Raw genomic sequence first — 19,408 nt, forward strand, 5'->3', positions numbered from 1 at the left:
AGATATGATGTTAGATCACAGGGACAACTTCAAAACACATGCTTTCAAGGCTTTCAAGGGTGCGGGACACTTCAGGGGGAATCCACCTGTATCTTATTAAACTATCATTAGGCTCTAGAGAACGTGTCCAAGAAGAAAAGATTGAACCGACTCACCTAGCTTCAGGAAACCCACAGCCCGAGACCTGATTTCCTCAGTGAGCAGCCTTGCCTTCTCCAGGTACGGCAAGACGTAGATTATGGGAGCAAACAAGACCATGTTCTGCTCCCCACAGCCGTTTGGCATCTGTACCAGATTGTTCTAGGTTCTGCAGGGCTGTGCCCATAACGTCTCCTGAGATCCAAAAGGAGAGAGAGAGTGATGATGGTAGAGAGGAGAAAGAAGGAGCCCTTGTGAGTTACTGTCATTCATTTAACAAACATGTATCAGCAACCATTTAGTTGAGTACCCACACTGTGCCTGGGAGACAATAAGTCAGATACAGTCTTTACCTCAAAGGATCATAATCAGAGGGGCAAACAATGACAGAACACTGCAAGTAAAATTCATTATAAACAATTACAATATAGCACTATAATACTGGGTTCGTACAAGGTGCTAGAGTACACAGAGAGGTACATAGGCTACCTAAGGCAGTTCAGGACTTTTAAGAAGACATGTCACTGGGGCTGGTGAGTGACCTAACAAAACCTGCAATACTTAGACTCAATCTCTAAGTCCTCCGCTGCTTATAAATACATTATCTTCCAAAGCACCACAATCCTGACACCGTTTTCCAGGGATAGCTACTGACCCGTCCATATATTTATTTTATAAACCAGTAAGTCTGACATAAGTGACCCATTAAGATCTGCACTTTAGCCATCAAGTTAAGCTCAAATCTATAAATACGTACTGAAGGTCAACTATTTGGCAGGAACTGTACTGGGACCAGAAGTAAAAAAAGACATGGCCCTTATCCTCAAGGAGCCCGCAAGGCAGTGTGAAAGACAGACGTAGACAGTGAGCTATACTACAATAAGATGAGTGATATACGACAAGTATGAATCAAATACAGTCCAAATAGAGAAATTTTAACCTGGAAGGGATCTTGGTAGGGAATAAGAATAAAGAAATAATCTAACTCGTCCAGGGCTCCTACTATCTGCTAGATATTATGGTGGAAACTTTATATTTAATTTTTACACCAATCCTGAGAGGTAGGTTATCATTAGTGTCTTGCAGAAGGGGTAAAAAAGCATCAGAATTGTTCACTTATTTATTAAAGGTCACGTGGTTATCGAATGGCACAACTTGGATCCCAACCCAATTTGGTATGATTTTCAAGCTCAGGCTTTTCTACTCAATCCCTCTCCTTGCCCAGAGGAGTGAAGTGTCCTATCTGTGTAAATATGCTTTTATCTTCCCTAACTATACTCAAACACATAAATTCCTCATTTTTTAAATGGCTGCTACAAACACTGTGTTTCTCCTCCACTCAATTTATAGACCACCTGAACCTAAATACGTACGAAGCTTCTCTGATCTTTAACTTCCTCCTGTCCAGACTCCTGTTTTTAACTATCATATACATCTAATCCCACATGTACTGTTACCTACAGGGTATATTTGCCGACTATATAAAATAAGCTCTTCTGTCACTTCTAATCTAACACGACTTCCTTCAGATAGGTCCACAGGCCCCAATCCACTCCATGTTTTGGCAGATTTCAGCCCCACTTTTTTTCTTTTGAGCAAGAATCTCTGGCTATTTACCCGGAACCGTAACATAAGCCTTGCTTGAATCAGGAACAACATCCACAGGGATCTCTAGGGAGATGGACTCTGAAGCCACTTGTCCTGTGAGAGGCAGAGAAAAGGAGAAAGTAGAGAAGGTGGACATACTGCGAGTTCAAGTCCAAACCATAGAAAAACTTTCTATAATCCAGGGTTTTCTGTACCCAGTGCTTTCTGTGGGTTGGAGGCAAAATTTTTTTAACCTGTTCATAGTGTTCTCTGCTGAAAATAAAGTCCCAAAAAACCCATAATCGTGTTGTAGGTTTTTTATTCTTCATCCTGTCTCTCAGCTAATTGGCCCTATTAGGGGATAGCACCCCAGACTCTCTCCTACCCCTTCTTTGCTACGTATTCCTCACCTGGCCTACAAAAATCTCCTGTTGCTGATAGGGATTCTCAGCACCAACCCCTCTCTGCATTCACCCACCTTTTGGGCAAAGCAAGGAGCTGTATGTCTTCTCCACAAGGACTCCCTCAGGCTGACATGAAGAGAGACAAAGGGTGGAAACAATGCAGATGAATGTCAGGGCAGATGGCACTGAAGCAATAGGAAGGGGAAGGGAAACGGGGAGAAGGGGCCCTCCCTGTGTCCTCAGGGCTTCTCAGAAATGGAGAGAACAGAGCTTCTCTTAGAAGCTCAGGAGAACTCCACTTCAATGCAGGAATGGGCCTATCAATAAAATTCTTTCTGAGCAAGGGCTAGAGCTAAGGACAAGTTTAGGAAATTCCTAAGAGGCAGGATCGACAATGGGGTTCATAATGGGATAAAAAAGCAGTTAATGATGATATTAGAGACTTTAATAAGAGAAACTAACATTCACTGAGTGTACCAGGTACTGTATCAGGCACTTTCATAGAGCATTGGAATGGGTTAAGCCAATAATTAAGGGCAGAAAGGGGCCACAGAAGAAGGAAAGTGAGAAAGTGAGTTACCTGACTGAAGTTGGAGTCAGACAGCTGTGAAAGACTAACCGTGTGGCTAGACGTACACAGAACATCCCTGGGGTGACTGCTATCTCTACCTCTGAAGCTAGGCCTGCAGAAAACTCACAAAAAAAAGAAAGAAAGAAAAAGAAAGAAAGAGAGAGAGAGAGAGAGAGAGAAAGAAAGAAAGAAAGAAAGAAAGAAAGAAAGAAAGAAAGAAAGAAAGAGAGAGAGAAAGAAAGAAAGAGAGAGAGAAGGGAAGAGAAGGGAAGGGAAGGGAAGGGAAGGGAAGGGAAGGGAAGGGAAGGGAAGGGAAGGAAAAGAAAACTCACCTTGACCAGAACTGGTTTGATGAGTGTGTCACTCTGGCCCTTTGCTGGAACGAACCCCTTCTGCCCCTCACAGAGTTCATTGCTGTCCAGAATCTTAGTAGTGACGGTAAAGTTCACATGACCTGCAAGAAAGAAGGGGAAAGGAAGGCATTAGCCCTACTGCCAGAGGTACCAATGAGGTCTCTTCCCCTCTAGACCAGTGCTTCTTAAACTTAACAACATGCAAAGACCTGCAGATCTTGTTAAAATACAAACTGAGTCAGTACTTCTGCGGTGGGGCCTATATTCACATTTCTAACAAATTTCCAGGTGATGTCAGTAATACTGGTCCAGTGTGGTAGGCAGCCTCTAAGGGCCCCCGATGATCCCTGCATCCCAATATTTACACTGTTGTGTAAGCTCCTCTCAGAGTGTGGGCTGGACTAAGCGACTTGTTTCTAAGAGGATAGGGCAGAAGCAATGAGATGCCACTTCTGGGACTAGATTATAAAAAAGACTATAGCTTCTGTCTCGGATGCATGCTTTCTCTTGGGCCACTTGCTTAGCAGGAAGGCAGCTGTCCTGTCCTGAGGCAGCCCAGTGGAAAGATTCATGTGATGAGATACTGAGGGAGGCCACTAGCCCACAGCTGAGGCCCAGAACTGCAGCCTGTGAGGTACAGAGGCTTTGGGAGGACCGTGGAAGTGGATCCTCTCCCAGTCAAGTCTCTAGATGAGAACACAGCCCTGCTGACAGCATGACTGGTATTTCATGACAGACATTGAGCCAGAGGCACCCTGTTGCACTCTGCACCTAGATTACTGGCCCATGGAAACTGGGTGATCATAAATGTTTTGTTCTTTTAAGCCTGTAAGTTGTTGGTTTTGGGGTTGGTTTTTTTAAGATTTTATTTATTTCTTAGAGAGAGAGCATGAGCAAGGCTCCATCCTGGAAGCCCAAGATCTGACCTGAGCCAAAGGCAGACACTTAACCGACTGAGCCACCCAGATGTCCCAAGCCTCTAAGTTTTAGGGTGATTAATTAAGCAGCAGTAGATAACTATACATCTGAAGACCATACTTTAAGTTACCAGGGTTTTATCCTAAGAGCAAATGACATCTCAGGGTTTTTGTGATGATTAAATGAGTTACCACATGTCGAGCAGTTAGAATAGCAGCTGTCCCACAGTAACTATTTGATGAGTAACATGAGTATATATATCCCTTGTCCTGGCATAAATATTAAAAGCTCCCCTTTTCACACTCAAAATTGTTTAGTTTGGATAATTTTTTGGTCATCAAAGAGCGGAGGCAAATAAAATGAGAAAGAATGAGAGAACAAAGCAAATGTAGGAGAGGAAAGGATAAAGTTCTCAATCACTGAGCTTTTGCTCTATGCTTTCCCTGCTCCTCTATCGCTTCCTTCTCTTACCCAATTTGGTAGCTGTGCTATTCCAGTGATAGCTTTTTGCTTCATCAGCACAGAGATAGCTGGAGCCCCGAGAATCTGTCCATGATTCCACCTGGTACTTATCTGATGTACCCAGGTTAGTCTGAACCTGCAGATATTTAAGAAATAAAGGGTCTGAGTACAGGAAACAACACACAGAGGCTTAGGAAAATGTGGGGGTGGAGACACATCCCATCTCTTTCCCAGGGGCATCTGCTTCCTGCATCCCCAACTCTTACCCTGACGCAGTCCTTCAGATAACTGAAGATGGTCACAGTAAGGCGAAAGGATTCCCCACAAACTACCGAGTAAGGGAGTGTCAGTTCAACAAAAAATGGCTTGAAAGCAGTCAGTCCAACAGTAGGTGAAAGACCAAAGCCTCCGGACTGGGAGGTACAGAAAGTCATGGCCTTCCACTCGGTGATGGTGTCAGGAACGGTGACATGGACAGCCTCCCTCCCAGAGTCACTGTGAGAACACAAGAACTCAGGTGAGGCACAGAGCAGGAGAACATTGTGATTTAAGCTACAAATTTACCTACAGAAGTCATTTGTTGCTGTTGTTGTGGGGGGCGGGGTAAAAAGGCAACTGAACTGAGGAACATGCAAATCTCAGAGTGTGAACGTTCAGGTGAGCAAGGATGTATGAATACGGGAGAAGGGGGGGTGTCTGAGGATGTGAGGGGGTGAATGAGAGTGGGGGGGGCCCGTGTATAAACATATCTGAAAGAGGCCAGTGCCCTCTGAATCTGGGAGGGGTTTTGATTTGCATTTCTCTGATGATTAGTGATGTTGAGCATCTTTTCATGTTCCTGCTGGACACATGAGCCTTGAGGTGAGAGGAGGCTTGTCATTCCTCTGGCTTGTCAAAATGAGCAGGTAAGCAGTGGGCAGGAACTGAGGTCAACACATGTCTTTACGTCTCTTGGACCTGGACTCCAAATGCACTGTCTGCACTGTGTAAATGTGGAGACATGTGAGTTCGTTTTGAGGGATTGCCTATGATTGCCTCAGAATTCAGGGAAAGAAGCAAGTTCCCATGTCCCCATTAAACTCTCTTGGCTTGAGACTTAGATTCATTAGAAATTATCTGAGTCTGAGTTTTCTGCTGACTCTCCCACTGTACAATCTTGCTGTACCTTTGAGGCATCACTTACCCAGTAGGAAACAGATCCCAGAGCCAAGTCTCCAGGAAGTATTGGCAGACCTGAGAGTTCTCTGCCTGAAGTGATGAAGATGATGATGACTCAAAACTCTCCTCACCAATACCATAATTTACTAAGGAGAGCAAGAATAAGGGAATTGGGGGGAAAACAGAAGACTTCCGTTGTAAGACAAATTGAGGCAGAGGGACTACTACCAAGAAATTTAGAGGGAAACAGAGAACATCCAGTCAGAGACAAGGAGGAAGACCACTGAGGAACTGACTAGTCATAAGGCCATCAGGGGGAAGTGACAGATGAGGAGGCTGGGCCAGGGGATGAATAGGTAAGGGCTTCAGGCTTCAAAAGTTCTCCCCAGGGAGAGAGATCCGGCTGCCTGCATCTATGACCCACAACCCATTGCCATTCTGAGGCTAGAGGCTCAGTGCAGAAATAGGAGGCAAAGAGTAAGTTTTCAGAGTTCCATGATTTAAACATCTCAGAGAATCCACAAGCCACCCAGGTAGCTCACCTCCAGACATTGCAATGCTGTATTTTAGAGACTGTTGACTGCAATCTACTGGCTTCTTAATTTTGGCATTGGACAGTATTTTCAGGCCCATGCCGTGAGAGGCACCAAAGAAACCAGAGAGTGAAGTGTTAGGGTGGTCCCCTCCCTTACTACCAGGGCAACTGCCTAGGAATTCCACCCTCAAAGGACTGAACCAAGACATTCTTTTCCTATTAATTGTGAGACTGGTGGTTACTACCCAATACTCAGCCACCAAGGTTTTGTTTGCTTCTGTCAGCTAATGTGAAAGGCCTTCAATTTTTTAAAATATATACTTTGCAAAATGATCACCATAGTAAGTCTAGTTAACATTCATCACCATACGTAGTTACAAAAATTTTTTTTCTTGGGATGATAAGTTTTAAGATCTACTCTTTAGCAACTTGCAAATATGCAATACAACGTCAACCATGCTGTCACCACGCTGTCTATTACATCCCCAGGACTTATTTATCTTATAACTGGATGTCTGTACCTTTTGACAACCTTCACTCATTTTGCCCATCCCCACCCCCTGCCTCTGGCAACCACCACATTGTTCTGTGTACCTATGAGCTTGGTTTTACTCTTGTCATTGTTTTGTAGATTCCATGTATAAATGAGGTCATAGAGCATCTGTCTTTCTCTGTCTTATTTCACAAAGCATAATGCCCTCAGGATCCATCCATGTTGTTGCAAATGGCAAGATTTCATTCTTTTTTTATGGCTGAATAGTATTCCAACTTATTTCATTGTCAAATATGTTTAACGCTTCTCCCAAATATTAGTCACTGTGCCATTATTATTCAATTTAGACTGAACTTTCTGAGGGCAGGAACCATATCAGCTCAGTTAATTCAACAAAAATATGTTGAGTATTATGAAGGATCAGTCATTAGAATAGAAAGATAAACAAGACATGGTTCCTGACTTCAGAGACTTCCTGGTCAGCCTTGGGCCACAGCATCCCCACTTCTACTCATAAAGTACTCAATTTCTACTCATGTAGTACTATTTATAATAATAGTAAGAGAGCTCTGGTCTACCTTTCCTCATTTTTCCTTCTTGGCTCATTCCATGGAAATCAGTTTTTTCAGGGACAGAAAGAGGCTGCACACCGCCTCCCACAATGGCTCTCTTCCAGTGCAATCAGGCAACTGGGCCCCTTCTTCAAGCGTAAGGACCAAGAGAGGCTACCTCACATATCAGGAGTTTCTTCCAAGATTTTATCTCTTCAGTGCCCACATGAGTCTCTCTGCTTTTTTTAGATATGGACTTTCCTTCACCCTCCACCCCACCACCATTGTTTCTATAAGAACAAAATGGGTAAGAACATCTACCTGGCAAAAATGGAGAAGGTGCATGCCTTCAGAGAACCAAGGCCTCTACATAACTGAGAGGGGCTGAGGAGCATCCCAGGAGCCAGACATTGGACACTCATCATATTCAGCCACCTGATAGGGGTAGTGACCATACCAGAATGAGAACATCCTATAGACCTGAAATAGGAGTGGAAAAGGAAATAAACTATTAACACAGTGAAATCAGTTGAGAAACTTCACTCAGATTCTGGTGTCACAGTTCACTGCTCTTGTATTATTTCTCTTCATTACTCCAGAATTCTTCCTATATTTATTCCATCATAATCTCTTCCTACTTTTTTTTTTTTTAAAGTAGGCTACACGCTGGGCTCCAATGTGGGGCTTGCACTCACAACCCCGAGACCAAGACCTGAGCTGAGATCAAGAGTCAGACGCTCAACAACCTGAGCCATCCAGGCACCCCATCCCTTACCTACTTTCTAAATTTTGATCTCTTTCTCACCTTTTTCAATAATTATCTCCTATTACAAATTTCCTACCTCTATGTCCACATGATCCATGCCTTTCTCATACCATCATTTGACCTTCATTTCCACACCAGCTTTTCTACTACCTTATGGTGGTGCATTATTTCCCTCAGACTTTCTTTCCCACTCCCTGAAACCCATCTTTTATTCTAATTCAGTCAAAATGTCTTCTCTGTCAACTCCCTCTTCCCACCGCATTAGCAGACTCCTCACAGAATTGTTGCTCAGCTGTCTCTGGCCTACGTAGTAAGACACTCATCCACAGCCCGGACTGCACGCAGGGACCCAGGCCTAAGTAGTAAGACACTCATCCACAGCCCAGACTGCACGCAGGGACCCAAGAGCTGCCTGTGTAGCTGTACTTCCACATCTGCTCCTGGAAGCTGCTGGGGAGGTGAGAAGCCAAAGGAAACCTGTGGAAGGGAAAAGTACAACTTAGGGGTCAGGTCAGCCTGGAGAGAAGGGGAAACAATGTAATTTGGATCATCAGCCAATATGCCCCAACTCTGGTATTCAAGCCCATTTCTTCACTTTTATACTGATCTTTTTTTTTTTTTGTAAAGTCTAGCCCTTTTAGAACTCCTCTCTTGCGGTACAATTGGAAAAAGTGAACAGCGTAGCACAGAATAACATAGAAAGTTTGAGACAAAAACCAGAAAGAAAGAATAGCTTTATAAAATATACAATTTCCCAGCATGACTTTTTAAACAATGGGAGATAGATTTCAACAAAACATACTGAAGACTTAAATACAATAATGACATCCACTTCAATATGATCTTCTTATTTCCCTGCCCCTGCCTGATTGATTGATATTTAGATTGATTATTAGATTAGATTGATATTAGATTGATTATTAGATTGGTATTTAAAACCAAAAAAACCCTGGGGCACCTGGGTGTCTCAGTTGGTTGAGCATCCTACTCTTGGTTTTGGCTCAGGTCATGATCTCAGGGTCCTGGGATTAAGCTCTATGTCGGGCTCTGTGCTCTGCAGCGAGTTTGTGTGAGATTCTCTCTCCCTCTCCCTCTGCCCCTCCCCCATAAATAAAGAAATAAATCTTTAAAAACAAAACAAAACAAACTTTTGTCAACTGGGAAGCAGGACTGGTGAGTGATGTAGATAGAATTACAAATGAGGGAGGAGGGGAGAAAAACAGGAAAAGTTTGAAGTTTTCCCTCAGGGAAGCCTTACCTCCAGAGAAATATCTCCCCCATTCCAATTAACTGTATCCAGCTTAAAGGGAGCAAGGCCATCATTGTCAGTAGTTAGGGTCTGGTGGATGGTTCCATTTATGCCATATATCACCAGAAATACTGAATGATTCTTGAGAAGGGAGCCATCATGGCCCCTAACTCTTATCTGGGGAATGAAGGTTACTGGGGCATTAGAGTTAGGTTTGGAGTAGGTTCAAGTAAGAGGTAAAGTGAGGTGATAAATTCTAAGAATACATTTCAGGAAAGAGTCCAGAAACAGGTAAATTTGATTCAAGCATTGGAAACTAATATCTATGAGGAAATGAGAAACAAACAGAAGTAGCTCAGCCTGGAGCAGAAGTAGATTTGCCATGTAGCTAATGAAGCTTTAGGACCCTTCATTTACATAGGCCCCTTCCAAGGCTCTCTGTACATTATTTTGCTTTAATTTTTTTAAACAGAGTCCCCTTCCACTCACAAATTGTATAATCCTTAGGCTCTAAGAAAATCTGGATCACTCTTGGTCTAGAGAAAAGATGAACTTGATCTGGGGGTCTGAGTTCAAGCCCCACATTGGATGTAGAGATTACTTAAATAAATAAATGTGGTGGGGTTTTTTTTTCTTTTTAAAAGAAAGAAAGAAGACACAAAGGAATTTTTAAAATCTCTGAAGAAACTGCTTAAGGAGCTATGAATGGCCCTCTGTCAAGGAAAGTTTAACATTAATCTTGCTTAGCTGAGGAGCCACACTAGGTGATTTCTCTACATACCTTGCAGGTCTAAAATTCAAAGATTTGAACATTAGATTATGAGCCCTTGGCATTGGGAAAGGCAATAAAGTCACATTAATACTCAAAGCCCATCTCATGTGAGATTAAGAGCAGCACAGCATAAGGAATTAAGAGTGTATACTCTGGATGCAGGCTGCCTGGGTTTGATCCTAGTTACTACTTACTACTTACTAGCTGTGTAACTTTTGGAAAATTACTTACTCTCTGTGCCTCAGTCTCCTCATCTGTAAAATGGGGCCAATAATAGTTTCTACCTCATTAGATAGTTGTAAAGATTCAATAAGTAAATACCTGTACTTAGAACGACACTGAATTAGCCATTATTATATGTCTACAAGAAGAAGGCAACAGTGGATGGTTAAGCATTTTTTGTGTAGAGATATGTTTCAACATACCTTCCCACTGAAGGGGAAATTGGGGTAATAAAAATTTTTGGTGTCTTCAAAGGTTATTGATCCCACTTGTGAAGAAATGTTGATATCCTGAGTGGTATTGGCTTCTACCCCTGCAGAGGGTAACCAAATGTATGACAACTGAAATACCTGATATCCTCATCTTCATGTTTAACAAAAAATCCCTGAAAGGACAGTGCTACTGGAAGTATGAAGCTGAACATATTTCTGGCCAAAGATCCACACAAACTCCTCCTCCCCAACCTTTTGGGGAACTAGGAACAGATGACAGGTTGGAATCTGACATTTCCCTTTGACTGTGAACTAGGAACAGAGTCATTCCCAAACACTAGTGAGGGTCAGTCTTGAGTCCTCTGAGTAAGTTTATCCCTAGAACAGCCCTTCTCCTTTCTCTTTTCTTTTCTTTCTTTTTTAAAGATTTTATTTGTTTATTTGACAGAGAGAGACACAGCAAGAGAGGGGACACAAGCAGGGGGAGCGGGAGAGGGAGAAGCAGGCTTCCCACTGAGCAGGGAACCCGATGTGGGGCTCGATCCCAGCACCTTGGGATCGTGACCTGAGCCGAAGGCAGATGCCCAATGACTGAGGCACCCAGGCGCCCCTTTCTCTTTTTAAAGGAACCAAGGACTATCCCACTTACCTGTTCCTTCCTCCACCACAGTAGCCACAATATTGATGGTGTGGCTGTACATGTAACCAGTGAGGTTGAAGGTGGACATGTCCACAGAAGCGGAGAAGCATCCTGCTTTGTCAGTCTAGTGAAGCAATCAGGGAGAAAGAGAGGATGAATAACCCAACTTTTACTCCCGTTTCATAACGTACTATCAAAAGAAATTCTTATCTCCGTGCTTTAGTTTCTCTACCTTGAAGACAGAAAAACTCTCCTATAACAATAGAGTATACACCTGCACATACACAATCATGAAACAACTTTGAAGGTCCAAGATATGAGAGGAGGGAAAAGAACCAACTGCAGGGCAGGAAAATTGTATCTCCCAAGGATTTAGGTTAATTTCTTGACTCCAAGGCAGATTCTAAAAAAGACTTCCATCTGGGGCACCTGGGTGGCTCAGTCGGTTGGCCGTCTGCCTTCGGCTCAGGTCATGATCCCAGGCTCCTGGGATCGAGTCCCCGCATTGGGCTCCCTGCTCGGCAGTGGGGGATCTGCTCCTCCCTCTCCCACTCCCTGCTTGTGCTTTCTCTTTCTCTCTCTGTGTCAAATAGATAAACAAAATCTTTAAAAAAAAATAAAAATAAAGGGATGCCTGCGTGGCTCAGTTGTTAAGCAGCTGCCTTCGGCTCAGGTCATGATCCCAGGGTCCTGGGATCGAGCCCCACATCAGGCTCCCTGCTCTGCTTCTCCCTCTCCCACTCCCCCTGCTTGTGTTCCCTCTCTCACTGTCTCTCTCTGTCAAATAAATAAATAAAATCTTTAAAAAGAAAAATAAATAAATAAATAAATAAATAAATAAGACTTCATCTGTTTAGAATAAAGAAGATTGCTTTGTTCTTTGGAACTGGGGCAATAATTGTATGAAATGATTCTACTTTGGCCTTTTTGCCACTTTTTATTTTTACCACCTTTCAATGTATTTTTTTTCTTTTTTAAGTTTTTATTTAAATTTCAGTTAACATAGAGTGTAATATTAGTTTCAGTAATAGAATTTTGTGATTCATCACTTACATATAACACCCAGTGCTCATTACATCACGTGCCCTCCTTAATGCCCATCACCCATTTAACCCATGCCCCCACCCCTCTCCTCTCCTGCAACCCTTAGTTTGTTCTCTATAGTTAAGAGCCTCTCTCTTTTTTTCCCCCTATGTTCACCTGTTTTGTTTCTTAAATTCCTTTACCACTTTTTTATATAGGTACTTAGTTACTCATTAGGACATATGAATAAGTTTCCTTTTCTACATCCTATTTACTCACCTGTCCAGAAAGGTTCCTGCATTTGTCAGGTAGCTGTTCCCGTTCTGCCTCTGGAAAATGGTAAGTATATGCCTTTTGACACACCGATACCTGGGCTGCCCCTAGCATGGGCTTTCCGTAGGTGTACCTAACCCAGAAAAGCATGAGAAGTCAGAGTTGGGAGATTGCACTTGAGATCCAACCCTCCTCTTCCAAAACACCACTGTCCCTTCTTTCCCCTACTCCAACTTCTCAAAGTACTAACAATCCTTCACTAGTCTTGTTCACTTCCCTGTTTTACTCAAAGCCTTATCATATTGCCACTACACAATAAGTACCATCGGAAGGACAGAGGCCGTGTTTTTCATTGTCCTTACTCCTATCTCTCCATGGGACTCAGTACTGTGTTCTGCATAAGGTGGACACTGAATCAATAATGCTGATTGAGCGAGCGAGTGGTGCAAAGTAAGGGTAGAGACACAATTAGAAAATGTGTTCTTGGAGAAGTCGTGACTCTGGACCACATAAAATATCTAAGTTTTCACTACTGCCTCCATAATCTCTCTCCCCATGACACTCCGATGTCACGCTTCTCAATATAGCTTTACTCTCCACCAGATCCAGAGCTTTGTTCTTACCTACAACAGATTTTCACTAAGAAGGATTCTTCCACTGCTTGGGCTCTATCACGTCCACCTTAAACTTCGGCAACACTGGATAGAGTGGAAACAGAAACAGGAAGGGAAGAGGAAGAGGATTTGATCATACAGGTAGTGGACAGAGGGGTATAAGAACAGCCATATTTAAATTAATTAAATTAAGGGGGATTATGAAGGCAAAATGCTCCTGAAGCTATTGGCTGGTTTAGCATGGATTTGAAAATGAATAAAAAAAATCCCTTCCCATAGATTTTACTTTACCTTTGCTGATCTGGGGACAAGATTATGTCCAACACGTTGACCTACTAATTCTCCCACCTACCCTATTCTTCCACACTGAAGGTGCCAAAGGTCGTGCCCCAGCCACTTCTACTGTATAGGTTCCCAGCGTTGCCTCTGGTGCCAAATGGAAGGACAGGTCTACAATGCCTTGCTCAGGCACCACCTCCAGCCACTGTGCAATCCTGTTGCTATTTGTATCCTGTGTTCATTAGAAAGAAACTCATGAGGTACAGGCCTGTTTCTCACTATGCACTGCAAAAAAGCAGGTAAAGACACAAAGCGCAGGTAAAAAAATCCCACTCATTGCTCACGACCCCCGTGGTCTGTATCCAGGAAGAACAGCTCCCTGTTTCATTTATAATTTTCTTTATTACTAAATGAAATAAATTTTCCTATAGGTCCGACCCCACTTGGGATGAAAAGCATCTTTGTGGATTCAAATAATCAGACTCGAGTCCTCAAAGGGATTATCACCAGTTTCAGAAAGTGGGCTTTCATATGTCCTTTACAAAGAGTGTTTATTCTTGGTACATATTTAGGGGCAATGCTGAAGGACTCTATCACAAGATACCCAAAAGATAATCTAACAGAACAATGGAGGGGTTGCTGTGGGGCATTCATTCTTCTAGTCCCTTTCATTCTTAGCACTTCCCACAGGTATTTGTGTCATATTCAACAGCTGAGTGTCTATGAAAATAGTCACTAGAGTAAGAGGACAGAGCCAAGCCTGGATGAACCGGCATGGCGCAGAGAAGTCAGAGGATTCAGAGGGGGAGGGCTAGTTGCAGCGGAGTGATGTCCTCTACAGAGCCTCAGGACTGAGAGGGTAGGGGGCGCAGGCAGGAGAACAGGCGCAGCTTGGGTGAGCTCTGGGTGCTCAGTACTTGGGCAGAGTCTCGGGCTCTGCGCCAAGATTGAGTTGTTTCTGGGGCTTCAAGGTTTAGCACCAAATTCATTTCCCCTTTTCCACAACTGACAGAAAAGAAAAGGAAACTTCGACTTACCTGCCGCTCCACCATGGAGTACTGAAAAAAAAAAAATTAGATAATGTGGGTTGTTTTTTTTTTTAAATATTTCAGCCTTGTCCCTTTTTTTTAAAGATTTTATTTATTTATTTGAGAGAGAATGAGAGATAGAAAGCGCGAGAGGGAAAGGGGTCAGAAGGAGAAGCAGACTCCCCGCTGAGCAGGAAGCCCGATCCGGGACTCGATCGCCGGATCCAGGATCATGACCTGAGCCAAAGGCAGTCGCTTAACCAACTGAGCCACCCAGGCGCCCCCAGGTGATGTGGGTTAAAGCAGGATAAGCAATAAGGATGGGCTGAAAGCAGAAAGTTCACAAGGGCTTCTTTCTTTCTCTGTTGCCCATTTCTTCTTCCTAAATGGCTCTTTTGTGCCCTCATCAGAGTAACAATGGAGTAAAAGCTTATTTGCCAGGGGAGGAGAGAGAATAGATTTCTTCAAAGGGATTGCCAGTCTCCAGAACATTTGAAGAAATGAAGCTTCGGGGGCACCTGGGTGGCTCAGTCGTTAAGCATCTGCCTTCAGCTCAGGTCATGATCCAAGGGTCGTGGGATCGAGCCCCGCATCGGGCTCCTGCTCAGTGGGAGGCTTGCTTCTCCCTCTCCCACTCCCCCTGCTTGTGTTCCCTCTCTCGCTGTTTCTCTGTCAAATAAATAAATAAAATCTTAAACAAACAAACAAAAAGAAGAAATGAAGCCTCAGACCCTTCAGCGTCCCTTAGTGCTCTGGGGCTGAGCTCTACCACAACATGCCTTAAAAGAAAGTTTTAACATCTGGAAGCTCCCCGATGTTTAAACCTCGTCTTGGGAGGGCGCCTGGGTGGCTCAGTCATGAAGCGTCTGCTTTCGGCTCAGGTCATGATCCCAGGGTCCTGGGATCGAGTCCCATATCCCTGCTCGTCAGGAAGCCTGCTTCTCCCTCTCCCACTACCCCTGCTTGTGTTCCTGCTCTCGCTGTCTCTCTGTCAAATAAATAAATAAAACCTTTAAAAAAATCATAAAAAAACAAACAAAAAAACTTCTTCTTGGGAGCCAATTATCTCCTTGACTCCTCCTCTGCTGTCTGAATGTCACTGGCAACATCGTAACATTTAATTTCTAAAATATATTTTGTTTAAAAGAGTTACATCAGGGCGCCTGGGTGCCTCGGTCAGTTAAGCATCTGCATGTGGCTCAGGTCATGATTCCAGGGTCCTAGGGATCCAGCCCCACATCCGGCTCCCTGCTCAGCAGAGAGCCTGCTTCTCCCTCTCCCTCTGCTGCTCCCCCTGCTTGTGCTCTCTCTCTGTCTGTCTCTCTGTCAAATAAATAAATGAAATCTTTAAAAAATTTAAAAAAATTTTAAAAAAAGAGTTCTATCAAAGGACTTCAAGAAAATGCATGTTAAAACCAAAAGGTTAGTGGTGAACAGGTTATTGGGCTAGGCGCCAAAGTGTCACCAAAGTTACTTGCTAATTAGAAAAAAAGAAGACGGAGGCACCTGGCTGGCTCAGTCAGTAGAGCATGGGACTCTTGATCTCCAGGTTGTGAGTTCAAGCCCCATAGTTGGGCATAGAACTTACATTAAATAAATAAAAAAACTTAGGAGCGCCTGGGTGGCTCAGTCGGTTAAGTGTCTGCCTTTGGCTCAGGTCATGATCCCAAGGTCCTGGGATAGAGCCCCACATCGGGCTCCATGCTCAGCAGGGAGTCCGCATCTCCCTCTTCCCCTGCCCCTCCCCCAGCTCATGCTCCCTCACTCTAAAATAAATACTGAAAAAAAAATAAAAATTTAAATAAGTTTAAAAATTTTTTAAAGAAGACATACCTTTACACTGGAGAAATTATTAGGCTGTCACCATCTTAAGCAAGTAATCAAACTCATCATCACTAATAATGGGACAACCTGACATTATGTGTCTCCTGAAGAGTACACTGGAGATTCATAGCATTGCCTAATAAATATTTTTGCCAAAAATGTTTAGCTTAAATCTAATTAAGACCTCAGAACTACTTCCCTACTACGATAGGGAAACAAGTTAGACTACACAAATAAAGAAATAATCAGACAAATCAAGAATGTTGAGTATTCTGTAAGACAACTACGCTTCCTCAAAAGTCAATGTCATATTCTGGAATGGGGACATTCTACAAGTCATTTAGCCTGATCACTTTTTCTCTCTCTCTCTCAAAAGAAAAAAAAAGTCAAAAATGAAAAATTAAGATTATTTTAAATTAAGAGAAATTTAAAAGACATAACCAAATGTAATGCATGAATTTGATCAGATCCTAGTTTGAAAAAAAAACCCTCAAACTCATTTGAAAAAACCTGATTTAAGACTGGGTATTAAATGATATTAAATGATTATTGTTAATTTTCTTAGGTTTGATAATGATACCATGATCGTTTAAGATGGAACTTTTCTTTATTCTTTTTAAGGATTTTGATTTTAAGTAATCTCTACACCACCATATGGCTCAAACTCACAACACCAAGATCAAGAGTCGCACCCTCCACTGATTGAGCCAGCCAGGTGCCCCTAAGATCTACTTTTATTTTATTATTATCATTTTTTTTTTTTTTACTTATTTAAGAGAGAGAGACACAGTGAGAGAGGGAACACAAGCAGGGGGAGTGGGAGAAGGAGAAGCAGGCTTCCCGCTGAGCAGGGAGCCCGATGTGGGGCTCGATCCCAGGACCCTGAGATCATGACCTGAGCCAAAGGCAGACGCTTAACGACTGAGCCACCCAGGCGCCCCTAAGATCTACTTTTAAAAAGATACGTGCTAAAGTGTTCAGGAGTAACATGTTAAGATGTCTGCAACTTACTTTTAAATGATTCAGAAAAAAAAGAAAAAATATCAATTAAAATGAGTATGGCAAAATGAAACATAATGAATGTTATGTTTGAAAATTCTTTTTTTTTAATTAATTTATTTATTTGTCTGAGAGAGAGAGAAAGCATAAGCAGGGGGAGCAGCAGGCAGAGGGAGAAGCAGACTCCCCACTGAGCAGGGAGCCCGATGCGGAACTCGATCCTAGGACCTTGGGATCATGACCTGAGCCAAAAGCAGATGCTTAACTGAGCCACCCAGGCGTCCTTGAAAATTCTTGTAATAAAAAGTCGAGAACAAAATGATCGCACCAGATAATCTTTGAGAAAATTATCTTTTTATTGTGTTGTTTGTATAAGATCTTTTGATTTTTTCAAATTGCAATTGTTAGAAGTGTACAAAATCATAGCTAAGGAAATTGGTAATTAGAATGTCTAAAATGTTAGGGGCGCCTGGGTGGTGCAGTCGGTTAAGGCACTAACTCTTGGTTTTGGCTCAGGTCAGGATCTCAGTGTCATGAGACCAAGCCTCAAATCAGACTCTATGCTCATTGCAGAGTCTGCTTCAGATTCTCGCTCCTTCTCCCTCTGCCCCTGCCACCTCTCTCTCTCAAATAAATCTTAAAAGAGAGAGAATGTCTAAAATGTTAATACAATTAAGATTCTGATGAGAGACTGTACATTTACTGAACTCAGGGCATTCCAGTTAGTATTATATACACTTAAAAACTAAATGGGATTGAAAGCTGGAATTTAAATATGGGGGCCTCAGAGACGGTACAAGAACTGGATCTCACTTGGAAGGAAAAGGGAATGAAATCAAGATGGTGCTTGCCTTTGATTCTTGAACCAAGTACCACGTGATATCAACCAGTGAAGACAAGCAGAGCATCACTAAATACAACTATCAACCTTGATATCCAGGATAATGGCAATTCTTCAGAAAAGCCAAAAAATGAGAGATAAGGATTATAGGAACAGAAAATTTTCCCTTCTATCCTTCTAGGTTTTTTGGCTGGTCTAATAATTAAATTGACATAAGATGGATTAACAGGAGAAAAATTTAATTACATACATTTGGGAGCCCCACAAAGACAATGAGACTCAAAGGCAGCCAGGCAATTGAGCTAAGGAATGAGAAATAGGGGCCTGGGGCTTCAGCAGGAAATAGGACTATTCACAGGAAGATCAGAAGAGCAGATGGTTGGTAATCAAACGTTTGCCCTACCATGCAGATAAATCTTTTAGATAAAAAAGTTACACCTGGTAACTAGGTCATGCCCCCTTATATAAGTTCTTTTTTTTTTTTTTTAAGATTTTACTTATTTATTTTAGAGAGAGACAGAGAGCATGAGCAGGGGGAGGGGGAAAGAAAGAATCTCAGGCAGACTCCCCATGCTGAGCATGGAGCCCAAAGTAGGGCTCGATTTCACGACCCTGAAATCTGACCTGAGCCAAGATCAAGAGTCAGACGTTCCACTGACTGGGCCACCCAGTGCCTCCCCCACTGTATAAGTTCTTTTAGTCAGTTAAAGGAGAGGTAAAATATTTTTCCTGAGTATTTTGGCTCTTCACTGCCTTCAGCTCAAAATAATCCACGTGGCAAAGTGGCCCATTTTGGGGTGGCACATCCTGCTCTCCCTCAGGATCAAGGGGGAGACAGGATTTTTTACAAACCAGAGCTATACAGACAATAAGGAGACAAAAATGAGACTACTATGGATTGCTAAAAAGTACAGAAAAATCTCAGATGACAGACAAAGTACTTTTCTCACACAGAGAGTCAAGAAGCAGGGAGGACACCAATTATCCAGAAGTAGGCTCCAGAAAAAACCAAGTGTTCAACAATGTTAGGAAGATAGCATTTCCAACTGGAAGCAGGCTGAGATTTCTGAATAAATGGTGTAGCAACCAACCCAGAGAGGCTCAGTTAATCTCAAGTATACTTCAGTTGCTTAAGGATAAAATACTGTGCTCTGTAACCTCACAATTTTTGTCCCTCAGTTCCTTAGTAAAATTCCTTCCGTTTATCTCAGTGTTTCAAACCGGAGTTTCAAATTTTCTGTGTTTCAAGTTGGAACTTGGAGTGGGGGGATGGCTAAAAAGACGATGTGAAGAGGAGGTGTAATTTTACAACAGAAATAGAGAATAAGGTTGGAAATCTGAACAACTCTCAGTAATGGGGTCTAATTTGAGCAGAGCAAAGATAGTGTAACAAGGGTAGCTACTGAGATCCACCTTCAGGGGGCGATAGAGTCTGAACTAACACTTGGCTGTGGTGGTCACGCTCGCCCCTAGCACTTCCTCCTTTCAGCTCTGGG

General features: G+C 42.7%; 1 protein-coding gene across 1 annotated transcript in view; it reads right to left on the minus strand.

Annotated features, from left to right (window-relative positions):
* Positions 1-19,408, minus strand: part of A2ML1 (alpha-2-macroglobulin like 1) — a 33,487-nt gene that overhangs the window by 11,338 nt on the left and 2,741 nt on the right. Inside the window, 20 exon segments of the mRNA XM_073878018.1 lie at positions 156-297; positions 299-333; positions 1,756-1,839; positions 2,204-2,255; positions 3,033-3,154; positions 4,443-4,569; positions 4,700-4,928; positions 5,617-5,717; positions 6,114-6,260; positions 7,516-7,650; positions 8,363-8,413; positions 9,195-9,362; positions 10,383-10,492; positions 11,041-11,155; positions 12,334-12,460; positions 12,951-12,987; positions 12,990-13,025; positions 13,294-13,332; positions 13,335-13,452; positions 14,258-14,278. Coding sequence (XP_073734119.1) covers positions 156-297; positions 299-333; positions 1,756-1,839; positions 2,204-2,255; positions 3,033-3,154; positions 4,443-4,569; positions 4,700-4,928; positions 5,617-5,717; positions 6,114-6,260; positions 7,516-7,650; positions 8,363-8,413; positions 9,195-9,362; positions 10,383-10,492; positions 11,041-11,155; positions 12,334-12,460; positions 12,951-12,987; positions 12,990-13,025; positions 13,294-13,332; positions 13,335-13,452; positions 14,258-14,278 — 1,996 coding nt within the window.

This window comes from Callorhinus ursinus, unplaced genomic scaffold (assembly GCF_003265705.2).
Source record: "Callorhinus ursinus isolate GAN/ISIS: 27379988/994484 unplaced genomic scaffold, GSC_fseal_2.0 scaffold27, whole genome shotgun sequence".
NCBI classification, from domain to species: domain Eukaryota; kingdom Metazoa; phylum Chordata; class Mammalia; order Carnivora; family Otariidae; genus Callorhinus; species Callorhinus ursinus.